Source organism: Simochromis diagramma, unplaced genomic scaffold (genome assembly GCF_900408965.1).
Source record: "Simochromis diagramma unplaced genomic scaffold, fSimDia1.1 OVJJ01000746.1, whole genome shotgun sequence".
NCBI lineage: Eukaryota > Metazoa > Chordata > Actinopteri > Cichliformes > Cichlidae > Simochromis > Simochromis diagramma.
The window spans coordinates 3,119,614-3,145,582 of NW_024386757.1; the positions used below are offsets into that span (position 1 = coordinate 3,119,614).

At 39.7% G+C, this 25,969-nt stretch overlaps 1 protein-coding gene across 2 annotated transcripts; it reads left to right on the forward strand.

Moving 5' to 3' along the window:
• The first annotated feature begins 4,677 nt into the window (after positions 1 to 4,677).
• si:dkey-119m7.4 (uncharacterized protein LOC560629 homolog) lies at positions 4,678 to 25,230 on the forward strand. Of its 2 annotated transcripts, none has more exons than XM_040027895.1 (10): positions 4,678 to 5,343; positions 6,821 to 6,924; positions 7,065 to 7,219; positions 7,887 to 8,055; positions 8,450 to 8,573; positions 12,205 to 12,311; positions 15,585 to 15,796; positions 15,912 to 16,020; positions 21,113 to 21,325; positions 23,722 to 25,230. In XM_040027895.1, exons 1-10 carry the CDS (start codon positions 4,990 to 4,992, stop codon positions 23,801 to 23,803), a joined length of 1,629 nt encoding a protein of 542 aa, XP_039883829.1. In that variant the 5' UTR covers positions 4,678 to 4,989; the 3' UTR covers positions 23,804 to 25,230. The 2 variants fall into 2 exon arrangements, with proteins under 2 accessions (XP_039883829.1, XP_039883818.1); XM_040027884.1 differs by having other exon boundaries at positions 4,680 to 5,343; positions 12,202 to 12,311.
• Positions 25,231 to 25,969: the final 739 nt, after the last annotated feature.

The window sequence follows — 25,969 nt, forward strand, 5'->3', positions numbered from 1 at the left end:
AGGATTGGAATGGGGTGGGGTGGGGAGAGATTGCGAGAGCTGACCTGACTGGGGAAGGCCACAAAGCACCCTTCTGTCCCTCCTCAAACACACCTTTCCCCCCATTTCACTGATCCAGAGGGGAAGTATTTGATGCTGGGTCGCTCCACAGCCTTCAGAACCTGCCTACTTCCATAGTCTTAGCCTTAGCCTTACTCACACCTGAATGAAAATACGGGTTAAATCTTTAAACCGTGTGTGTTATAAGCTACTATTGTACATAACATCTTAACAAACCTAATTTCATGTTTAAAAGTCTTCTCAGTTGACACATTCACTCTGTGCCGTTTATTTAATGCGGTGCTGAAGCTGCGTGCTTCACCTAATGTGGACTGACATCTATTTGAGTTCACATTCCATTATTATTTACACTGAGTATAAAGGCTCCTCTCATAGCTAGCTCTCCACCTACATTCTCGTAAAACCAGCAGTCCTTTGAGATTTCATATGGAAACACTGATAATACTCGTATTGCTGCTACTGCGTGCTGTACTACCATGAGTACTGCCAACAATGAGAGGCCAGAATGTCATCAGATCGTTATCAACTTTAAAAACTAGTCGCAATGTAACTATATATATTCTATAACTACAAGTAATCAACGTGTTGCTATAAAATCTTGTAGAGATATTAATGGTCTCTTTTACTGATACCGCGGGGGAAATCATTCCTGAATCCTCTGTTGGATTGTCTGAAAGCAATTTATAACTTTTATGTCATTTTTTCTGGATTATTGGTAGATATTCTGTCTCTCTTAATTTAAATGAAACTGCCATAACAATTGGAGACTGCTCATTTCTTTGTAGGTAAATAAACTTCAGTTTGGAGGAGGTCTGGACCCAGCAGTGAGATTTTAATCCCCCCCCCCAATAGCACCTTTATACTCAGTTGTGCACTGTGCACTCAAAGTAAAGTTCCGGTCAAAAGTTTTTGAACAGCCCAATTTTTCCAGTTTTTTATTGAAAATGATGGAGTTTAATGTCTAATTGCAGTCTGAAATGAAATTAAATAAGCAATTGGAGTAAAGAAAAAAAATCATGAAATTATAGACCAAAATGTATTCTAAACTTGTGACTCATCAAAGTAGCCACCTTTGGCGGGTATGACAGCTGATCACACATGGCATTCTTTCTAGCATTTTTTCAACATGCTAGTTGATGCCACACACTGTGGAACCATCCTTTCGCCTACTTGAAAGCGTACAAAGATCCTGCCTGCAAAGATCATTAAAAATCGAAGATTTCCAATTTTGATTCACCAGTCCATAATACCTTCTTCCAGTATTCAGTAACCCAATGATGGTGTTTCATGCAGTACAATACTGTTCAACCAATTCTCACGAGATTATGGTACCACAATGTGTTCCAACAATGCTTTTATGCAGACAGAGGGGGTTGTAACCAATCCAGGAAAGTTGAAACACCTGTAGGAATTAGTAGAACCAGCCTTCAAGGCTTCATCAACCTCCATTGCTGCAGAACAGCTTTAAATTGGATTTTGTAGTAGTCTGAAGTGAATGAATCTTAATAGTGATGGTGATTCGCTAGTGTTTATGTGTAGCACCATAGTGGGACTGGCATTACTAGGGTTACTGACCAAAACCATGGCTAGAGCCTTTATTCAACTGCATACTTCCATATGCTAATTTTTAGTACATAAGCCTCTTTACAATATCATGCACTCTGTGAGTATCTGGCTATTGTACTTGCAATCATGGGAGGATTATCACGACTACACACTTTGGATACAAACGTTCTACACACCTACGCATTCAAAGTTTTGTAGCACATTACTTTGAGATTATACTTCTGCTATTCTTTTACATTCTGTGCAAGCTTTAAAATCACCTACCTAAAGCAGAGTTCATTCTGGTATTCTTTAAAGCAAAGTCATTAACAGGAGGCCTTAAATTGTCTTAATATTCCTCAACCCTGGACCACAGGTGACATCAGAGGGTTCAGCAAGTGTCTCTCTCTACCGGCTAAGCCACCATCCTGCCTTGAACTTGGACCCACTAATACAATTCAATTTGCCAACCGGCCAAATGTAATCTATGCTGTCTGTGCTTTCAACGTGTTGTTAGCCAGATACATGTGATTATATAACCCAGGTCAGTATTAAGTGTAATTTAACTTTGAAAATAAAAAAATAAATGAAAATATGAAGGGTAACAGCCCCTACTGGTTCCAAGGGATGTGCCCCCATGGCCTAGTAATTCACCCATGTTCATAACACTCAAAAGGAGTAGAGGAATATGTACAAAACGAGGAAGGCACACACTGGAGAACAAAGTGCTAGGAAGCAGTGAAAAAGGACTTGTCTGGGTATAGAGAGTATAGAGTGCCACTCATGCCACTGTGTGAGTGGCATGAGTGGCAATGGCTTCCAGGTTGGGTCTGGTGGATTTATTTTTGTTGTTGTTGTGGTGTTAATGTGTTGGATCAGCATTGCCGTTCATTCACATTTCTTTAGTTTAGACATGTTCAAGTTGTCATTATCTACCACAGTAATGTAGTTACATTCTTATCAACACCAAAGGAACACCTTCTCACAGTGGAAAAGTGTGAAAAGCTTTTTGATCCGGCAACGTTTTTTATACACCATAAGAGCACTAAAACATGTTAGTTTCCATCATGATTCAATGATGAATAGTTAACCCTACAGTAATTAGAACATACATACTGTACATATGCATAGATAAAAAAAAAAAAATTTAGTCATAACATTTGTTTTTCTTTTGGGGGTTTTTTTTGGTTGTGTTTTTCCCTCCTCATCACGAATGATCTGTCTTTGATTAGTGTTGAGTTTTATTTAAGCCACATGGTAAACAGGCTGATTTTCAAAACCTAAGCATTTCAGTTCTGTCACAGTTTGACATTACAGTTTTTCCTTTAAGGAGCTTTCCAACTTGGCTTCAAATAAACAGATATTCTATGAAAAAGCTGTAAATTAATTTTAAGTGGGTTGCTACTTGCGTGTTGACCTTTAAAATGTGAAATTATATTTTCATTGGCAATCAACATACTTCAACAACACATCATCCATACACACAAAAAACTGCTTTATACAAAATATCCAAATATCCCTTGGCTTCTTTGTGGGGTGCATGGTGGGAGTTACAGATGGGTTTAAGCTGGGGGTGGGATTACACTGGGGATCAGCTCTGAACTGCTTCTTGTTAAAGATGTTGTTATAGATGTTAAATAATTAGCATCAATGCTTTCTGATTTTACATACATTTTACATAGAAAACAATGAGAAAATGAGAGAAAGGGGAATGCGGATGGAGAAAAGATAGAGAATCAAGATGCCCAGAGGATTAGTAAGAAGGACGTGGGGGCAGCTATGAAAAGGGTGATGAATGAAAAGGCAGTTAGTCCAGATATACCTGTTGAGATATGGAGACTGGCTAACACAACATTGGAAAGTGAGAGGATATCTCAGGAATGGAGAAGACATGTACTGATACATGGAGGTATGCTCTGGCGAGAAGAGGAATGAAACTGTTGAGGGTATGATAGATGTTTAAGAATGAGAGCGAGACAGATGAAAAGGTGAATACTGAAATTGGTAGAGTTTAAATATTTGGGGTCAACCATTCAAAGCAGAAACATTTAATTAGACACACTGTCCACACTGACTACAGAAAAGCTCCAGTATTGAAAATATATTAATTCTTTGCAGCTTTGTACAGTTCCATTTGTTTCCATGTAACCACAAGATGGTGCTGCAATGTGGAATGAGTGGCAGTGCAGGTGGCACAGAAATGAACACTGTTAGAAGCTCTTGAAAAATTAAAGTTGTTTACGCTACTTTTTCCTTCTGTGAAAGTGACGAGTAGCATTTATGTAATAGTGCCGGAGTTGTATTTCCTGCTTAGAATTCAGTAGCAGGGCTTGTACTGAGTTGCCTCTGGTCTTTTTTGATCATTATATGTAACTACTCCTCTATTCTTCCTGAAGTAATTTCTTGTCCTTCCCACTGACAGTGTCGGGAGCCCCACGCCTAATCAAAGAATGCCAGTCTTCTCAGATTACCCCTGGGAGCTCTGTTCCAGTTTGCATATAGTTACTATGCATGAGGATTCCCCGGAGAAATAATCGAGGTTCTTTAAACTATACTATCAGCAGCACAAACCAAGAGATGACTGGATATGTTTGGGAAGTGGTGAGCTAGTGATGGAATAGCATAAAAAAGCAGCTCTAATTCCTCCTCAATAGTGCTCTGAAATGGGTAATGCTTCTTTGCCTCACCACCAAAGACACCCCCCCCCCACCCACCCCCACCCACCCACCCCACCCCGTTTCAGTCACACTAACAACAAGCTGAACTAGTCTGACAACTGAAATACAGGAAACTGAGGAGCCATGTGATGCCTTTGGGTTTTCTCATAAACAAACAGAACTTTTTTTGATCCGCATTTATTGCTGCAAGAAATGCTGGGCAAATAATTCAGCTGAATCAAGTTGTTTGTCAACTGGGAGAGACAGCCACAAATTCTTGGTAAAAAGTCAAAACGGGTTACCTAATTTATTCTTATGAAACTTTTTGAGGAGGGGCGGAGAGTCAAAAGGCAAGCAGCCCACTACACAGCAGCTCCTCCCACAGTGAGGAACCTCCTCCCTCCTGTTTTGGTTCACTCCCATCACTCGGAGGTTAGATCACCCTCAGAGAGCTGCACACTTTCCTACAGATAGCCACAGGTTGCTGTTTAGAGTGCGGCGCAGCACAGGTGTGACTGCATATGAATGAGAGTGACTCTGCCTGTTAATCATCAGCCTGGCACAGGCATAAATTCCAGCCTTTTTTTCTTAGACATTTGACTGAAGCTTTGTCTGCTTGTGCATGTATTCCAGCTTCATTTTAGGAGCTCTTTTGGACTTTCTGAATTAGATCCGATTAGTTATAATAAGGCAGATTTTAACTGTGCATTCACCAACAGTCAGCACAATGAATTTTGATGAAATCCTCTCTGTTATCGGAGGCTTTGGGAAGTTCCAGAAGATCTTATATGTGTGGATCTGTCTACCTCAGATCTTTCTGGCATTCCACATGCTGGTTTCAGTCTTCACCGGGGCAGTCCCTCCTCATTTATGCCGCTTTCCCGGGCTCTCAGCGGGGACTCCAGCCTCTTCAAACTTCAGCCTTCTAACCACCCGTGATGGACAACTTGACCTGTCCTGCACCGTCCCTTTAAACCACAGCAGTGCTGAATCTCTTGGCAATGGACATCCTACCCGGAGGAGCTGCCCGGACGGCTGGGAGTACAGCACAGAGACATTTCAAAACACTATAGTAACTGAGGTGAGTGTAAATCCAGCAGCCTCTTGGATAAACCCAGATGTGTTCAGCATGGAGATACGGAATGTGGAGAGACTTAACACTTTTATTACAATGGCCTCTGGTGACATTTGAGACAGGGGTGAATGGGGTTACAGTTGAGAGCTGGACTCATGCAGGGCAGGGCCCTCTAGGCATCCCTACATACTTGGATAATGTTTTTGAAACATACACGTGAGGGGCGGGGAGCAGCAGCAGTTACATGACCAAAATGATGTAACTGGACAGGGCACTGTCACATGTAAGACACAATTCATCTCCAGTAAATACAGTAACTAAGCAGAAAATTATGAGTTAAGTGCAGTTGATTTAGGACAATCGACTCATCATTCGATTAGAAGATGTATGTCGGCCTGGAGCATTTTAGCTTTTTATGCTATAAAGGACCTCACTGGTCTGTAATGTTAGTTCTAAAACCAAAGAGCACTTTGCTAGAGCGTCCTACAAACGCTCTAGCACCTTTTGTTGAGACAAAGTTAATGAAGTTTATGAAAGGCTGCAGAGTTCTCTCTACCACAGATATCCAGTCGGAGACACTGAACAAGAGAGACACAGAACTTAAAGAATCCACCCATCCATTTTTTTCTGTTACCCAACTCAGAATCACGGTCGGCCTGGAGCCTATCCTACCTGCCATAGAGAGGGGTACACCCTTGACATGTTAACTGCTCGTCGCAGGGCTAACACAGAGAAACAAACAACCACTCACACTTACGTTCACACCTACAGCCAATTTACAATCACGAATTAAGCTAACCCCACTAGCTGCATGTCTTTGGACTCTGTGTGGACAAAACATGCAAATGCGAGGACGACATGCATACTTCACACTGAAACACTTCAACCAGATGTCAGATTTGAACCTAGGGCTTCTTGCTGTGACCTTTCTGCATCACTGTGCTGCCCAACTTAAAGATTCCTGAATTCAAATTTACGGGAGAGTGCCACAACACCAAAGATAGTGATTCTCTACATGAACTGTTTCTCTCTGGGTGACCACTGAAATTATAGTCAGGTGACACAAGGCTTTAACAAAGTGCAGTTTTCCTTATGATTTCCTATGTGATCAAGCTCTCTCAAGGTCCAAGAGTAAAACATAATGTTTTAAATGACTCCCGAGTTCTTAAAAAAATGGGAAAAATTCATGTTAGTGCCAACACTATCATTAGACCTTATTCTGTGAGGGACATGAACGTCTCCTGCTATCTCACCAAATTTCATGATGATCACATCCAATCTTTCTAAGATATCATGTCCTTGAGTAAAGGGTTTGTCTAGGGTGACTGTGGGGATCAATTTGTATTCTAGCTGTTTAAAATCACAGAATTGTCTCCAATCCCTTTCAAAGTAAAGCATTTGTACCAATGTGCCACTCACTTCGCCTTCCTGTTTTCCACTGTTTAAGAGTTTTCATGAAACATCTTGCTTTTCTTCCTCATAGTGGGACCTGGTGTGCGATAATGCCAGCCTGAACAATGTGGGCTCATCTATCTACATGTTTGGCCTTCTTGTTGGAGCGGTTGTGTTTGGACACTTGGCTGATAAGTAAGTTAAACATAGCATACCCATTTCAGAGCACTATTGATCTGAATACAAAGTACTTTACTCTTTTAGGATTTTGTAGTGGTAGAATTTTTTGTGTGTCATTTACTGGAATGACTAACTTCTGAAATCTTTTGTTGCAGATACGGTCGCAGGATAATTATCCTTGTCAACCTAGCTAGCCAGGCTATCTTTGGAGTCGCTGCTGCTTTCGCACCTAATTTCTACATCTACACTGCCCTTCGCTTTATGGTTGGAACATCCATCTCTGGTGTTATCATGAATGCCTTTGTCCTTGGTCAGTGTCCTGCAGTGGTTACACGAAAACAGAAGTTAAACAAGATGCTAAATGTCTTCACTGTTGAAGTGTCAATAGTGCAGATAAAAATTCTGATCAGCACGATATGTGTATTATCCTTTGACCAAGATCATCAACTTATATGAATTGTTGTTGTTCAAAGGAATTAAAAGGAAGTAATTCAAAGAAAAGTTTTCTCACATTACAAAAACATGTTACGTTACCTATACTGGCTAGACTGGTGTGGTTTTACGTACAGTTTTTTCTTCTCCTTCTTTACTTTGAAGATAAATGAATGTGGTGCACAGTGCTTACAAGATTACAAAGCATGGCATTATAAACCTAAACTAAAACCTGCATTTATACTTACCATTAGATGTTATGAAGGGAGAAAATAGTTTCTTCTCTCATAATTTAACAAGAATGAACACTTGGGCTCAACCACAGTTTTAATGGTGGCACTCCACCATTTTGGCACATGCAGGTTAAATTTGTAAAAAAAAAAAAAAAGTACTAGAGTACGTGTACAGTGACATTTCTAAAATAGAAAGTAGTTTTAATCAAAGACTTGACTGTTGTTTTTACTTATTTATTTTTGGTATATCTTTCATACAGTATTTTGTATTGTGTGTCAAGCTTTGTGTATTAATATGTTCTTACTGCACAGGCACAGAATGGACCGGATCAAAACAGAGGATGTTGGCGGGTATAATCACAGACTACTTCTTTGGCTTTGGCTACATTTTTCTGGCCGGTGTGGCATATCTCATAAGAGACTGGCGTAAACTACAGTTGGCTATATCCGCACCTGGCTTCCTCTTTATTTTCTACATCTGGTGAGTGTGGAGCAGCCCAGCCTAGAATTTTGACTAGTTTCCAAAAATGATTTGGTAAAAGTATCAGAAAGCAAAGAAAGAAGGGAACTAATCAACAACAGACTGAGTTTTTGAGCACTGTGGTTCAGAAAATAAAACTACAGCCAATGCTCACTGTTGTGATTTATATGAAATTCCTCACAAGCCAGTGTGGTCTTACAGAAAAACACGCTGACCTACTTTTGAATTCTTCTTGTTTGTTCCTTACTTTAATACTTTAATACTACAGTCAATAATAGCTGAATTCTACTAAGATGTTTGAGAGTTAGGTGATGCGACAAGTCATAGCTTCCAATTAAGGCACCGAGAGTCAAGTATGTGTGTAAAGAACAACTATCTGTAATATATTTTTTAGGGTTTTGCCAAAGTCTGCTCGCTGGTTAATGGCCAATGACAGGACAGAAGAAGCATGGAAACTGATCCAGAAGGCAGCGCAGATAAACGGGAAGCCCCTCATTAAAGACCTGGAGATGTGTCAGGTACAGGTTAATTCTGTCTCTTACACATGAGCTTTTTTTTCTACAGCTGTCATTGTAGAATACAGCAAACACTCGAAACTGACATTGAGTGTTGTGCTGACAGATGTCTGATGGTGGGCCACTAAGCCTACTAATACTAGTCTACTACTACTACTCATGGTCTTACTGCACACTAAGGTCTCTATGTCAACTCATTGAAAAATTTAAGAGACCATAAAAATTTAGTTTGTTCATCAAAGATCTAAAAAGCTTTTTTTTTTCCTATCACCAAATTTTAGGATTAGTCTATGTGACATAGATCTCAGAAGATTTCAAGATTTAAAAAAACAAAACAAAAAACAGTTTGTCACATTCTAAATATTTAGATACATCTAAAGCTGATATTATTCTGTTACTGGACTCTTCGTTCTTCATATTGGTTAGACACTGCATTTGTCTTTTTGGTCTCCCTAACATGCACAGTACTGCAAATAAACTGATGATGTCTGGAATCTTATCAAATGTAACAGTACCATCAGGGAGGCATCACTAAAACCTTGAAAGTTTGAAAATGTTGAAAAAACGAATACATAGCAAATTTAGGAACCACCGAAAGGAAGTGAGAAAACATGTTTTTGTCATTTTGGTGATAGACTCTTAAAAAAATAAGTTTCTCTTCCTGTCGTGAGCTGAAATTATGGAACTTGCCATTTCATGTTGCTGACTAAGCAGTTCTTAGTATCCTTAGTAACACATGTAGCACTGGCCTGATTAACAGTCCCATCAAATTAAGTAGCTTCATTAAGTAGCTGTCCTACATGAGTGCTTAGATGATCATTATAGATTTCCAGATATTCATTTCAACTTTAAGTAAACACCTAACACAAAAATTGCTAAATTCAGTGAGCAACAGCTGCAAAACTGTTTTGCCAAAGCGAACAGTCTTGGGCCTTACAGATGAGAGACACATGGAAAAATTTCCAAATGCAATTAAATCTGTCTCTCTCTCACTATTCTGGAGTGAGCTTTGGCAAACTACAGCAAATGTTATTTTTTTTATATGAGCCTTATGACAACAAAGAAAATGGTATTATTAACTGTCACAGTGTGCGGATGCAGACTGTGTGGAGTGAAGAGGAGGGCCCAAATGCAGACACGCAAAAACAAAACTTGATTCTAACAGAAAACCTGCCGTTTATTATGGCATTATTGAGCAGTACAAAAAATAAAAGGGCAAAAATAATTTGAAGCTAAGCAATAACCTAAAACTGGGGAAAACTTGAAAGAAAACATGAAGCATCCTAAACATGAAAAAACCTGGCGAGGATAAAATAAACATGCAAAAAACCTTAAGCGTGACAACTTGGCATGAATCCACAAAGACCTGGAAATATGGCATAATGTGGCAGGACAGCAGACGATCGGACAACAAATGAATGAAGACTCAAAGATCAAATGAATGAATGAAATGACCTGGGATCATGGCATTAACTTAGTTTTAAAAAACACTTCCCAAATTTGATCCAACAGAAATGAAGTACAACAATGTTACATTGTAGTCATGGTAATACCTGGTGGAAGAGATAAAGTCTTTGTGGTTGGTTGCTAGCCGATGTTCAGTTGCTGTTTGCCCCTGTAATGTATTTACTACTCTGTCATTTGTAAGTCACCAGTATCCTGCAAGGAGCCACTGCTGAAAAAGGTTATCTCGCCTAACTGCCCAAATCGCATCAATAAGTGGTTATTTTCCCATCTTCACCGGAAGTTGCTGAAACTCATTGACTCTGTGTGATCTCGTTACTCCCTGTGTGAACAAGACTTAAATGGTGCTCCTCTGATGCTGATAAAAAAGGACGAAGGTGCCAAGTTGTCCCCACTAACTTGTCACTGAACATGGATGTAGCCACTTTAAAATCACCCACTGCTTTTTGCACTTTGTTTTTTGAAGCCTGAATAATACTGTTTTAGAGGATTAATTGACAAGGGGGTAAAGTGCTCAGCTATCAGTTTGGTTAAACTCTACAGCATTATTTAGTGCTAGGAAGCTTAATAATACTTCCAAGTCTAGAAAAAAAAGAGGTTTTTTTGGTTCTGCATAGTACACTGCACAGACATGATGCCCTTAAGGTTCTTTATTAAAGTTGCAGTAGGCTCTTGAAAGTGTACATTTTCCTGGAGTCAGATTAGAAAAAAAATAAAACTACAGATTTTGAAGGTGTTTTGTTTTCATCTTTTTTCCTTAATGGTAGTCTAAAAACTAGCCAGTTTGGCTAGTAAATGTGCTCTTTGGCCCTGGGATTAATGGGGTGTCTACAATGAAGGGCATTTCAAGAGCTTTTAAATTCCCCATTTTGCATGTGTTTGATCAAACGAATATGGAAGCCCGTTTCCGCCACCAAAAAAACCCCTAAAAACAGGGATCCATAACTCGAAATTTCGAGTTATTTTCTTGAAATTTCGACTTACTAAGTCGAAATTTCGACTTGTTAACTCGAAATTTTGAGAAAATAACTCTAAATTTCGAGTTATGGATCCTTTGTTTGTTTGTTTTTTGTGGCAGAAACGGGCTTCCATAAACGTATATACACTAATATGAACTTTAGAAATATCTGGCTTGTAGAGAGAAGTCTGCCTCTGAAGTAACCCAGTTTAACATCTATGCATCTTGTGGCGCTTTTCTTCATCTTTTGTTAGAACTGAATTTGTCCTATAGAATATGCAAAATATAGTCATTACTTACACCTCACAGGTTTTAAAAGAAAACTTGCAAACAGAATCTCTTTTTTGTTTGCTCACTCTCATCTGCGGTTTCAGCAAAAAACATATGGAAAACTACAAAAACCACAGGCGTCTGCTCCATGAAATATCTCTGACTTTATTGAATGTGTAGTAAATCCTTGTGTCCCGATGGCAGTCTAAGGTTTATGTGAACCAGCTGCTTGGATGGTCATATAACCGCACATTTCCCATTTTTTTCATGTTACAATGCAAGAAATCACTGACTAAAATTTCAAGCCCTGCTCATGGTCTCAGACACTCACAGGTTTTGTCAAAAGTCTGTGTGAATCAATTTCAGACAAGCACACATACAGCGTCATCTGTCAGCAGGAGCCAGCCGTCTTTCACCATTACTTGAAAAGTGCACAGGCTCAGTAAAAATAAAACACAAATCAACTACTGGATTTGCACAGAAGCTCATCTCAATGTATTTTTACACCTTGTGCATTTCTTTTTTTATTCAGTGCTACTAAATATAACTGTTTCCACACACACAGCTCTGCTAACGTGCTGCTCATGCTACGCTCTTTATACAGACGTGGCTTTCCACTCAGCTGTAGTGTTGTAGGTAGGAAGGTAATTAAACACAGCTTAGAGCAGATATCATTAAAGCACTAGAAGCAAAGATAAATAATGTTTCATTACAAATGAATGTCAAGCATAGTTTTTATTAGCAGTGAGAATATTCCCTCTATGACACTGCTATTCTATTTTTATCCTCCTCTGTTATTCAGGAGCCACTACTTATTTTCATGTGTTTTTTGATAAGTGGGTATCATTTAAACATGCAAACTATTCAAACAGAACTACTGAACATATTTTGCACCCTCAACCACAGACACTGATACCTATTGTCTTGCTTGTTTCACAGCAGGTCTGTAAAACCGAAGAGAAAACTGTAGCGAAGAACAAATACTCGTTCCTTGACCTTGTTCGAACACCAAGAATGAGGAAGCACTCTCTGATTGTCTTTTATCTGTGGTGAGTATAAGCACATGTTTTTTTCAGTCAGAGTCAGACTGAGCACAAGACTGCTCCTGAGGGTTCACGCTTATCATCCACATCCCCACCTCTGCATGTCGGCCTTCAGTCCTGTCTAAGGGGACCTTTTAAACTCTCAACAGGGGCTGAAGAGTCTGTCTGAAACATGGATTTGGGAACGCAATAAGGACAAATTAGTGCTATAAGCTCAATCAAATTTCAAACAACAGAAAAAATGACCATGGGAAAAACAAATGAGTAAGCTTGTCTTGCTTCTAAATACTTGAGCCTTATTTATCCAGGAAAAATGTAACATCTGAACAAAATCTCCATGTAAGACCTATTTGAATTTGAACTCAAAACAAACAAATAAATCAAACTTATTTGATATACTTCATAACATGGCTGAATATTAGCACTTAGCTCATGCTAATGCCAGCTAGCTAATTTTGGTAAATCTATTTCTGGGACATAAATTTTGGCTAGCAAAAAAATACTGGGCTTAAAATAGACTTACAGTAGAAAGAGAACAGCTGAAATAGCAGTCAGGCACCTAAATATTTAAGGTCGAACTGTGAGCTTATCAGCTAACAGTAGTGTTGGCTTGCTAATCTATATGTAATGCACTTTGATAGCATCTCTGGCACATCTTTGCTAACTGATGTCACACAGGTTGCGAAAAACAGCAAGCCACAACTAGCTGGGATGTGCAGGCCATGAACCAAGTCACAGAGGGCTTATCTATAATCAGTGAAACACTCATTAGCTCACTGGGTTAAAACAACATTAAAGCTGGAAAAACCCCTCGAGTAATAAAGCTACACCACACTGTGTGCACAGTTTTACTTTTGGCCCTAAAAAGATATAGGAAGCAGTTTGGAGTTTTGTGGCTCTTCAACATTCCCTGCAGTCTAGAATTTTGCTTTTTGACAGTTTGTTTTTCTGCCTCTAATCTGATTATGAAAAGCTACAGTGGAAGCCTGCGGAACTAGTTTGATTCTACTTACAGTTGAGGTGAAGCATTAAGACTTATATCGTTCCTAAGGGCTAAATGTCCTGTTAAAAATATAAAGGATGTCCTGTCATATCACATTTTTCATGGCTAAGGATGAGTGCCTTTGGTTTTCGCACCACGGAATTCTCAAATGTGAATCCATCAGTGCAATAAGGGGTTTATTCACTGCAGCCCTGCTAAAATATCCATGTTTACAGATAGTTCTTACTGACAGTCAGATGAGAAACAGTTAACCCTGTGTTTTTTTATACATATTGCCCTATCGCACAAGCATCACAGTCATCAAATAGCTTTTATTGATGCATTTCCTATTAATTGAAATGCAGATGTTGCTTTAGTCCCTGTTCCTGTCGAAACACGAGATAGTCATCTGTGCCAGAGCAATAAAGTCTTTGTTTTTGTCACTTCAAGCTTTTTCCATTTGCTGTTTTGATACTATAATCAGAATCAGCTGACCTTACTCTGCATTTCTTTCATACTGGCCACATATCTGGCGTGGATGGTGATTGCTTAATTGTACCAAACAGTGAATTGTACCAAAGTGAATTTTTGCAGTGTTACTCCAACTATCCTTAAATCTACTGTGAATCAGTGTGTTGTAAAAATAGTCCAGCAGGCTGATTTTTATAGCCAGTAAATGTAAAAACGATGCGGAAACTACAATGTGCAGAAGATGGACTACAAAATGCGCATCTTAATTCACCACAACTTGTTCTACCCCCATTGTTTTATGTGGGGCATTTAAATAAGAACCACGCGTGAAAGATAAGGCAGCACAAAGCCTCCTTTTGACTTTAAAAAGCAGTTGGATTTACAAAAGAAACACAGTCTCAGTTTGTGACTAAATGAGTCACGCAAATGTGGCACACATTTCCCTGCAAATTCCAAAAAATCTAATTTAAAAAAAAAAACAACTTATGTCTTATGCTTGTTGTGTTTTTTACAGCTGCAACTAGGAGAGTTGAGTTTTTTAGGAGGGAGAAGTTATCAGAACAAGTATGTAATCTGCACTTTGGCTCAAAGTTATGTCAAACCTCTCTGTCTAAAAACTCTTCACTTAGTCCTCCTGCTCAGTGTTTAGAGGCGAACCCCACTTAGTGCTCCTCAGTAACACAGGAAAAATGAACTGAACCGTCACTTATCCCTTGTGATTATCCTAAAGGCTGCAATACAGCAAAGTGCATTACTAATTTAAACCAAATTATACGGAACCTTAAACAGACTTTGATCAGTTAACAGAGTTCATAATCTTTAAAGAGCAATTCTACATTCTTCATGCAGCAACAACCTAATGAGACGTGGTTTTCCTTCCAGCGTTGTGATGTTCAGAGATCAGTCTTGTTGTTAAAACTCTAAATATATAAGCAGGTTATGAGAAGGAAAATGCTGTTACAGTTTACAGTTCCATGAGTTGCTCCACTTTGTTTATGCTTTAGATTATTTTTCTCGAGTTTTCAAATGGTCAGTAAAGATAAAGTGATTTAGTTGGCTGTGCTAGGAATTTTGCTGAAGAACTTACATCCTTGCAAGAGAAAAAAACGGGGGTTGAATCAGAATAATACAAAGCGACCAGTGACCTGTCGCCAGTGTCACAAATGACATTTCAGTTTGCTGCCTCTTTCTATTGTCAGATTGTGAGAGGGGAAAAAAGAGAATTCTGGGACTGCATGGCACTTCTTTCCTTAGTATTTAGTGAGTTGGATCAGTCACTTCTTGGTCACTTATCTCACTTAGGAGTCTTCCTAAGCAAAACAGACTACTGGAACACACCCAAAGACTGTATGCACTCCAGGGAGATGAATCATATGGCATACGTGAACTTGATCAGAGAACAAGAGTGAGAAACAAAGGCACAAATTGAAAAGTCAAAAATCTCCATAAAGATGTAACTGCAAAATAAAAACTAAAATAAGAAGTAACTGAAGGGGCAAACAACAGCTTAGACAAAAAGGAAAAACAGGAACGCACACTAAGGGGAAAAACACTAATGAACAGAACAAGCTAAACTCTCTGTGAGGCTTTGCTGCTCATTACTTAGAAAACCAAGTGAACCAGCTTTGATTTGGGTTTGTTTTACACTATGTAACTTATTTTGGCATCATCCTGTAGGAACTTCAAAGACTAACAGCAGTGGGAATTATCTCATTTTCCCATGAACAACAAATAATACATTCAAAGGTATCAAAGGAATGACATTTGCCATGACATTTCCCTTCAAGCAGAAGCATTTCTTTCTTTCTTTGCTCCTACATTCTCAGGTTTGTCAATGTCCTCGTGTACTATGGCCTGTCCCTCAACATTTCTGACTTTGGAATGAATATATACCTGACTCAGATGATTTTTGGTCTGGTTGAGATGCCTGCGCGCACAATCACCCTGTTCACCCTGAACCGCTCCCGTAAGATCTCCCAGCTAGCTTTCTTAGCAGTTGGAGGCACTGCCTGTCTGCTCACCATCTTCATCCCCGATGGTATGAACACACGCTCAGGACAGCTTAGCTGGACTGTGCATGATTAACTCTTTGCCCTACTTGTTCTAAAAATGTAGTTTACAGCTTTTCTCGCCATCCTTTTATCTTCTTTTAGATTTGTCTGTCATCAGAACGGTCTTGGCCATGATTGGAAAGTTTGGGATCACAGCCTCTCTGTCTATTATTTATGTGTATTCTGCTGAGGTGTTCCCCACTGTTATAAGGTGAGTGTTACCCTCCAAATACCCTGGAGTCTTACAACACAGAGTTCCTTCACTATCTAAAGCTAAACATGTTCTGGCTAGCAATTTCACTTAAAAAGGCTGTGTTATTATCAGAACTGTGGAGTCTTCTAAAGGCAGCTGCTAATGGTGCCACAAAAGCAGTTTGACTGGAGGCAGTCAGTGATTGTTACCTAATGGTATGTTTATGGAAACACAAAACATTTTGGCAAGTTGTTTCTGGAATAATTTTCCAAGATTTTGATTGTATTACCTGTATTACCATGGTACGGTAAGAAAAAAACATCAACATGTGTATCTGAAGATATATATAATATAATCCATATTATAATAAATAAATTAAATCAAATATATATTATAAAATATAACACACACACATACATACATACTAGGGGTGCAACGATATTCGTATCGATATTGAACCGTTCGATACAGTGCTTTCGGTTCGGTACGCATATGTATCGAACAATACAACATTTGTAATTTATTTTATCAACTTTCCTTCTGACGATGCTGTCTGTGTTGAGCGCTCAGTGAATCTGCGTTCGACTACTCCGCCTAGGCTGCACTGTCGAGCGCAGATCCACTGAGCGTTCAACACAGACAGCATAGTCAGAAGGAAGAGAGCAGGGCAAGCTAGCGAGACAGAAGTTAAGCTCTACTTGCAACAGGCAAATTGAACCTCATTCAGATCTGGCGTTTGGAACTATTTTGGTTTTCATGTGACGTTTGACCCTGAAGGTAAGCGTGTCATGGACTAAAGTAAAACAGTATGTTGGATGTGCCATGCAATGCTCAATTACATTGGTGTGAACTAGTGTGTTAGCGCAGTTAGCTCGTTAACGTGTTTGCCGTCTAGCCCCATGCACGGAGCGATTGGCGGTAGCTCGTTAACGGAGATTTGCCGTGTTGTGGCGTTAAGGTCATTTCAACGAGATTAACCTGAAAGCACTAGTGGGAACACAACGAATATGACTGCACATTTACGCCGACTAGGGCTGCCACGATTTGTCGACTAGTCACGATTACGTCGACTATCAAAATCGTCGACGACTGATTTAATAGTCGACGTGTCGTTTGAAGCTTTGTAAGATCGCAAAAGACGCAGAAGTAGCAGGATTTAAGAGCGTAATAACGGACTGAAACAGAAGATGGCAGCACTGCATGTACAAGGATGCCAGCTGCCGTTAAACCCCGAAGAAGAAGAAGCAGCTGTGTCCCAGAATTCATAGCGCGGCCCAGCTTAGTTTCCAACAATGGCGGTAGCTAGTTAGTTTTAATATTACTCTTATTATTCTTTCTGGGTCACAAAATAAACGTTTAACATATTTTCAGGCGAGAATGTAGCTGTGTAAACCTCAAATATCGGCTCAGTTTATCAGGACACCACATATTTTCAAAAGCGCTCCGACGTTTTCGGAGACGTCTGTTACCCACTAGCTCGATAGCTAGCCGGGGGCTAGGTCACTAGCGCCGTGAGAACACCGGACTCCCGGCAAATTGTTTTCAAACCCACCGCCGTCTTTCGCGACTCAGGTTAAATATATATGAGTCACTTAGACAAATTAAAAATGTTGTTGTTTGGCTTTTTTTTTTTCTTTTTTTTTTTCGTATTTTATTTGTTCCTGAGTAAATCGGTTTGGCTGAGATTAAAGTTATAGTTTTTACACAGCTGAATAAACGTAAAGCAGACAGCTGATTATCAGAAGTGTGAGATGCTGGAGAATATACTCCGGTGTCCTGTTATATTTTAGATAGCAAGGAGTTTATTAAACTTTACCGAAACAATCTGCAAATTTCATTAAAATTGAATAAACTATCATCTTGTCTTTATTTTTAGTTAGCACCTTAAAAGCTTAAAGCTGTAAGCTAATGATAGTTATATAAGAGCAGATGCTGCTGGTGCAATAAGCTGTAGTTTTACGTCCAGTGGATGATGATTTGATTAGTCGACTAATCGCATAAATAATCGGTGACTAGTCGACTATCAAAATAATCGTTTGTGGCAGCCCTAACGCCGACATCATCCTAGTGCAAAGAGAAGTGGAAGCAGACAAAAAAAAGCAAGCATGCTACTAACTTTAGCCGAGTCATTTAGACAGCTGTTAGCACATGATTCTCCTTATGCTGCTGAGAATATAGCCCAGAAGAAGCGGATAGTATAGCTTTTATTTTGGAAAGAGCCATTTCTCTGTAATAAACTCTCTTTTCCAAAGATGAGTGATTCCTCAATCAGATACAGGGCTTGCAATATCGCTAGCCCAACGTCCCGGGGCTAGCGGTTTTTTCAGTCGGGCTACCAAAATCTATCTCTTCCCTGCCCGTCGGGCTATTTTAGGAAGGAAAAATATATGTCAATGCTTTTGCATTCTTTCAGAAATGTAGCTGGGTAATTATGTCATTGGCATCGGTGAGCCACTGTCAATATGTGACATATTGCAATCGCGTTTGAATTTGCGCTTGTTTTTTTGCTTTCACTTTGCAATCGCGCGAACTGTGTATAGAGAGCGACAGCACTGATCTGTGAGTGATGATAATTTGTGCACCAATTCCTCTGACATCGTCTTATTAATCGTTAGCTTACTATGCAAACATGACAAGTGAAATCTCCCGCAGCAAGCTTAAACATGTGAGAGGTTAATCGCGCAGAGAATCGCTGAGCTTATGTGAGTGCGTGTGTAAAAGCAGCAGGATATATATTTGACTACGATGACCTGGATGACTGAGAACCTTCACAGACAGATATATATTTTAGTTCTGCTGAGCCAAATAAGACAGGTCAGGGTGAAGAAGTGACAGCCAAAGAAAAGCTTACCACAAAACGGAGAAGTTATGACAAATCAGACTATAAGGCAAAAAGAAAGTGCAGCTTTATGGTTTCATGGACAAAAGAATTTCTGTGGCTGCAATATGACGAGCTAAATAACCAGGGCTGCACATAAGTGGTCCGCAGGTGCGCATTCGCAGCCTAGGCTGCACTGTCGAGCCTAGGCGGAGTAGTCGAACGCAGATTCACTGAGTGCTCAACACAGACAGCATCATCAGAAGGAAAGTTGATAAAATAAATTACAAATGTTGTATTGTTCGATACATATGCGTACCGAACCGAAAGCACTGTATCGAACGGTTCAATATCGATACGAATATCGTTGCACCCCTAATATATATATATATATATATATATATATATTCAAAACAATCGGAACATGACTTTTGGTGTTTCTTTGTTAGCTCATCCAAAAATCCAGTTATTTGGCCCATGAAGAGTTCTTTCATTAACTACATCACTGTATCAAAGCCTGGGCAAAAGGCTTATCAGGCTTATAGAAAAGCTTCATTAGCCCAAATACTTACCAACAGGTTTTTGATGTATGGCACACCGGATTACTGGTCGAACTGTCTGCAGAGCAGTTTTGAGACTTGTCCCATTATGATTAATGTTGAAATTGTTTACATTTATTTTTTTCGAAAGTGCTAGATTAAATTTAATACAGCAAGGTTTAGGAAAACTTAATAAAAAATATCTCATGATACTTAAAGTATCTCACTCATCTGACTAACTAGTGTTAGTGTTAGAGTTGGTTTTGCTAACGAAGTTTAGAATGTGGTTAAAACGCTGCAACTTTCCTGTTAAAAGCTTTCCTTTACATCAGGCGTATCAAACATAAGCCCCGGACAGACTTCTATTTGGCTGACAGGATGCTGGAAGAGGAGGATGACAGGAAAAATGTGAAGGAGGACATAGATTTTGGACTGCATTTGGGTTATGTTTGATAGCTTTTTTATTTGTAGAAAAACTGAGACATACTATTATTAAATAGGATTTAATGTATAGTTGAACATATTTACACTGGCAGGAAGAGACTTTAAGGCCAATAAAGAGTTTAACATCCCTACTTTAGATATATGAAAATCCCACAGGACTGAACCTTATTATAACCCAAAACCGACCTCCCTAACCCTATATAGGTGTCTGGTGATCTGGTGAATTTAAGCACTTATAGATTTACCTTGTTGCCATAAATACCAACTGGAATTATTGAGATATCATTAAAATAATGTCTTTATGATTATTGCTGGCTGTATCTTAATCCTGAGAATGCTGTTGTCGTGTATTACAAACATGTGTTCATTCTAATGCATAAGCAAATCACTATATCTACATTAAATTGCAAGAATCCAGCTTTGTTCCATTTACTAAGATGGATTCATGCATGATTTACATTACATGTTTGTTATTAGGAGTGTTCACAGATAAGAAAGGTGGAATAGTGTAAGTGAAAATATAAGGTATACATTACTATCTATAAATACAGAGTGAAAGTGAGAGCAAGAAAGCAATAGCTGTAATGGAAATTAAGTGCAGAAACGACCCCCACACAGAAAAGACAAATGCCATAAAGACATTGTCTGATAAGAAATCATTAACCAACAATGGCACTCAGAGTGTGCAAACCTCTGTCAAGGCAGCTCTCTCTTGGTACAGTACTTACTTTTAAAGGAAATGATTTCTGGATGCAAACTATAATGTGATATTTAGAATCCCCACACACTAGTATTTGTTTCCTAAATGTTACCAATACAAAAAAGGCAGGAGAATTTACATTTTTAAAGATAAAAGATATTTCATCAAAGTTTGACCTAATTTGACCTTGAAGAAGAGGTCAGAGGTCCAAAGTAATGCAATATTTAGTATATATCATCCCTTTATGCTTAACTGTTGTCAGTGCAAACAATGGTGGTAAGAAGCATAGTTTTAAATAGCACTATTATCACTTTGAATTTCAGGTCACTCTATTGACCTTGAAGGATATGCTGACAATACATACATACATACATAGTTTCTAAGGTATGAGTCCTTTTTTCTCTCCAATAAATCATCATGTTGACCTTGAAGACGTCAGTGGATGTAAACCACATCTTGATGGATTATTCACATGACCCAACTCCACACACCCAATAGATTTCATCAGAATTTATTCAAAACTTTATGGCATGTAGACAGAGATCACATTGATATCCATAATAAGCACCTGTAACCGGGCCCTTTGTATTCCCATTTTGTATTTTTCAGACAAAATGGGATTGGTATAGGCTCTATGTGTGCTCGCACTGGTGGCGTCCTGGCTCCCATGATGTACCTTCTGAGGGGGGTCAGTCCTCACGCTCCCATGGTTCTGTGTGGCCTCTGCCCCCTGCTGGGTTCAGCCCTCACAATGCTACTTCCTGAGACAGCCAACAGGCCGCTGCCTGATAGCATTGAAGACGTTGAGGGATCCAATCACAGGTTTGACTTAACTGTTGACTTAACCTGAGCAAGATCATCATAGGTGCTGATCCTAACCCTATATTTTGAAGAAAGGCAAAATGTTCATTTTTAAATAATGAAAATTATTGCTGATCTGTGTCACTTTGATTGCCAAAGCTTAGGGGAAGAGTTTGATGAGAAAATGTATATTCACATAGCCTCACATAGTAAGGTTAGGATCATCTCTGAAGCCAGTAACACAAGCAAAATGAAAGAGAACTGAGAATTGGTTGGTCTCAGACAATTTCATCTTGCTTTTGGTTAGAGATGCAAAATAAGAGTGCAATGTAAGTAAATGTAATCAAATACTTGCTGCACCAAGGAGGCTACAGCGTTGCCTGGAGGCACATCAAGAAGCAGCACTTGCATCTTTTTTGTGAGCAATGAAATCATGGGGAAGAAAAAGAGAACTAAATATGATGGTATAGATCTTTCTTTGATCAATAAATGTGCATAAATGTACATACCAGTACGTACATTTGCTCGGCCACCAGAACTTTTACTTCCAGGAAGTTAGAAAAGAGGCTTCTTTTTTATATATATATATATTCCTATTCATGTAGCCCCTTCCGCCAGGGTTACTTGCGTAGTAGCATTCCAACAACGCCCTGTTTTCGTCTCTTGCCCACCGATGCCTTCTTGTTCCAGTAGCCCACTTTTCGTCAGGGTGCCCTGGTTCCTCAACACCTGACGCGGACCTTGTTGATCCGGGCGACGTCCGAGCCGGCATGCCTTCATACATTATCTGTCTCGCTCATGTATGCGGTAGGCTCACTTAGCATAGGGGGTCTAGCCTTAGGACCCTTACTGGATACAGACGCCCCAGGGAGGAATCGAACTTGCGATCCTGGGTTCCAAAGGCGTGTAGTCTAACCACTACGCTATCCAGCTCCTTACCATGCATGGAGGGTTTCACCCCAAGTCCAGCACCCTGAGGCTGTACGCTAAGCGGAAGGAAGGGGGCCGGGGACTGGTGAGTGTCAGCACCACAGTCCAGGATGAGACAACGAACATCCAAGAATACATTGGGAAGATGGCCCCAACTGACCGAGTGCTCAGTGAATACCTCAGGCAGCAGAAACCCAAGAAAGAGGAGGGAGACGAGGAACCATCATGGAAGGACGGCCCCTGCACGGTAAATGTACCACCGGCAGATAGAAGGAGGTGGCTGATATCCAGAAATCCTACCAGTGGCTGGACAAAGCTGGACTGAAAGACAGCACAGAGGCACTAATCATGGCAGCACAAGAACAAGCTCTGAGTACAAGATCATAGAGGCTGGGGTCTATCACACCAAGCAAGACCCCAGGTGCAGGCTGTGTAAAGATGCCCCAGAGACAATCCAGCACATAACAGCAGGGTGCAAGATGCTAGCAGGCAAGGCATACATGGAACGCCATAACCAAGTGGCCGGCATAGTGTACAGGAACATCTGTGCCGAGTATAACCTGGAAGTCCCGAGGTCAAAATGGGAGATGCCCCCAAGGGTGGTGGAGAATGACCGAGCTAAGATCCTGTGGGACTTCCAGATACAGACGGACAAAATGGTGGTGGCTAACCAACCGGACATAGTGGTGGTAGACAAACAGAAGAAGACGGCCGTAGTGATCGATGTAGCGGTTCCGAATGACAGCAATATCAGGAAGAAGGAACACGAGAAGCTGGAGAAATACCAAGGGCTCAGAGAAGAGCTCGAGAGGATGTGGAGGGTGAAGGTAATGGTGGTCCCCGTGGTAATCGGAGCACTAGGTGCGGTGACTCCCAAGCTAGGCGAGTGGCTCCAGCAGATCCCGGGAATAACATCGGAGATCTCTGTCCAGAAGAGCGCAGTCCTGGGAACAGCTAAGATACTGCGCAGGACCCTCAAGCTCCCAGGCCTCTGGTAGAGGACCCGAGCTTGAAGGATAAACCGCCCGCAGGGGCGTGCTGGGTGTTTTTTTTTTTTGTTTTATATTCCTATCCAAGCTCAGGTCTTCTACCAGAGCCCTGGGAGCTTGTGCCTTTAGATGTTGAAGGAAACTGTACTCAATGACACGTTGACTTTCTTTGTGATTTCTCTGTAGGAAAGTTGGAACGCCTGTAGGAATTAGTAGAATCAATCTCCATTGCTTCAGAACAGTTTTAAATTATTAACCCATGTTGTTTTACCTGAAAACGCCCTTTTTGTTTAATTCTGAAATGTCAGGTAATTCTATTAAAATTGTTTTTTTTAAAAAGCATCAATACCACCAGCACTATCAAGGAGTCCATTACTTTCTTCCTCTTGCAGGGTCTATATGTGCCTGTAGATCTGGGGGCATCTTCTCCACAATTCCATGAAAACCAGCGATTTCTTTTATGACCTTCTAAAAAGTGCCCTATTTTTCCTTTATTAGTGAGGAGGACAGCTGTCTTAAGCCAGCCATCTTCAATACTTCTATGAAGAACCTCAACATCTGCAACACCAGTATGGACTGAAACACAACCACAGACCACAGACATTCTGTGTGTTTTCTATGACTGGTCTAGTCTATGCTTCCAGTGGAAGTCATGATGAGACTTAGGTCCTGTAAGTCACCCTAACTCTGAAGATTTATATCACAATTTTTATTTCATTTGTTTTCAAATACATTTCTAGGTCAGTGTGTTATATTCGATTTTTTTTGTTGTTTTGATTTGGTCTCATCAAGTGTTATACATTGTAAAGGTTTATTCTGAAATAAACCTTTCATTTGGAGTCCTTAACAAGACACTGGTGCCATGGCAGATGCACTCAATGAAAGATTTGAACAGTCACAGCACCTGTTTGCTACATTAAAGCATACCTGAATATTTCTGCTAAGGTTTTTTGAACATACTTTCATATTACATGAGTGTGACTGTGACCACATACTGCTTGGAACATGCTATTGAGAGATATATGGCTTTGGACTTACAGTCTAGAAACTATTTACACTGCTTCACTTGTTCCACATTTTGTCATGTCACATCCTTATTCCAAAATGGATTAAATTAATTTTTCACCTCAGAATTCTTCACACAAAAGCAAAGGGACAAATTGAAGTTTGCTTCAAATTCTTGCAAATTTATTAAAAGTAAAAAATAAATAAATAAAACATGTCAATAGGTATCCAGCTCGGTACTTTATTGAAGCACCTTTGGCAGCAGTTACATCCTCAAGTCTTTTTGAGTATGATGCTACAAGCTTGGCGCAGCTTTTTTGAGCAGTTTCTCCAATTCTTCTATGCAGAACCTCCATCTAGTAAACTGGGGAGTTTCTCTGCACAATGGTTTCCTCCGGACATAATGTTTGGCTTTTAGTTCAATCCTTGTTTCAGCAGACCAGAGAATTTTGTTTCTAGTGGTCTGATTTAGCAAACTCAAAGTAGGCTGTCATTTGCATTTTGCTAAGGAGTGGCACAGGTCTTTCAGGTCTCCATAGGTTTAACTTTGTCATTACAGGGTATTGTGTGTAGAATTCTGAGGTGAAAAACGAGTTTGATCCATTTTGGAATAAAACTTTAAAATTACAAATGTGGAACAAGAGGAGCACAGGAGAACAGGCTGCACAGGATGCACAGTAAAACTGCATTAATGTATTATGGTTTTTTGTTTGGTTACGTTGTGGCAGCTCAGCAAGGTGTGAATGCAACGCTAACATGGCATTACCTCCAAAACTGTTAGCAAACAGTTGCTAGTTTATGCTGATATAATGTAATATTGGCATTGTTAGCACATTAACATAAGCAATTAATTACATCGGCTTGATGAATGCCCAATATCCAAAAAGAGACTTAAAGACACTGTAGAGCAGGGGTGTCAAACTCAAATACACAGTGGGCCAAAATTCAAAACTGGAACAAAGTCGAGGGCTAACGTTAATATTTATTGAAAAAAAAAATCTTCCTCCAGATATAAGAATGAATCTTTTCTTATGGACTCAAACAAGTTTTGATGAAAAACTGAATATGGAACAAGCAAAGCTTAATACTAAACAATATATATATATTAGCTGTATAATACCAGCAGGCCAGCTCTAATAGTAATTTGGTATGGCTTCACGGGCCCGCAGGCCAGAGTTTGACACCTATGCTGTAGAGCATGGATGGGCTATGAAATACAATGAATTCATGGGTTTATCTCTATAAGTGGTCTGTTTCTGGTCTGGTGTTTGGTCTGCAGTTTTAATTATTGCTGCGTACATACACAGGCACGTATGTAAGCTTACTTTAACATTGTTTTGTCTTGGTGAAGTGAATGCTACAGTTTGCGGTGAATTTTTTGAACAGTGTTCTAACAGTCTTTTATAAGCAGTTTGCACAAAGCCAGTTTCATTTAAAAACAAAAATCCTCATTTGCTAAGGAAGAAGTAGTGCTAGTCTATGGTCAGTGTCTTCATAGAATAATGGTGTGGGAAATGTGGGAATGGGTGATGTTAAACTGCACTCATGTTTACAGTAAGAAGCAGCAGCAGCTGTGTTTGAGGAAACGCTGACACTTACTGGTGAACAGTGAGTGTCACATCGGTTCTGACAGCTTAGTGACAAATACTTGAAACACAATATTCAAACATTGAAATCTTTTGTAAGGCTCTTACATGCATTTATATACAGCTGCATTGTTTTTGTGTATTTTTGTATTTTT

What these genes read in the sequence shown, in the direction of transcription:
- si:dkey-119m7.4 (XM_040027884.1), top strand. Translation starts at nt 4,990, where the DNA reads ATGAATTTTGATGAAATCCTCTCTGTTATCGGAGGCTTTGGGAAGTTC. An exon ending in AAGACCTGGAGATGTGTCAG is followed by an intron (nt 8,574 to 12,201) that starts GTACAGGTTAAT and finishes CTTGTTTCACAG; the next exon opens with CAGGTCTGTAAAACCGAAGA. An exon ending in GTTGAGGGATCCAATCACAG is followed by an intron (nt 21,326 to 23,721) that starts GTTTGACTTAAC and finishes TTCCTTTATTAG; the next exon opens with TGAGGAGGACAGCTGTCTTA.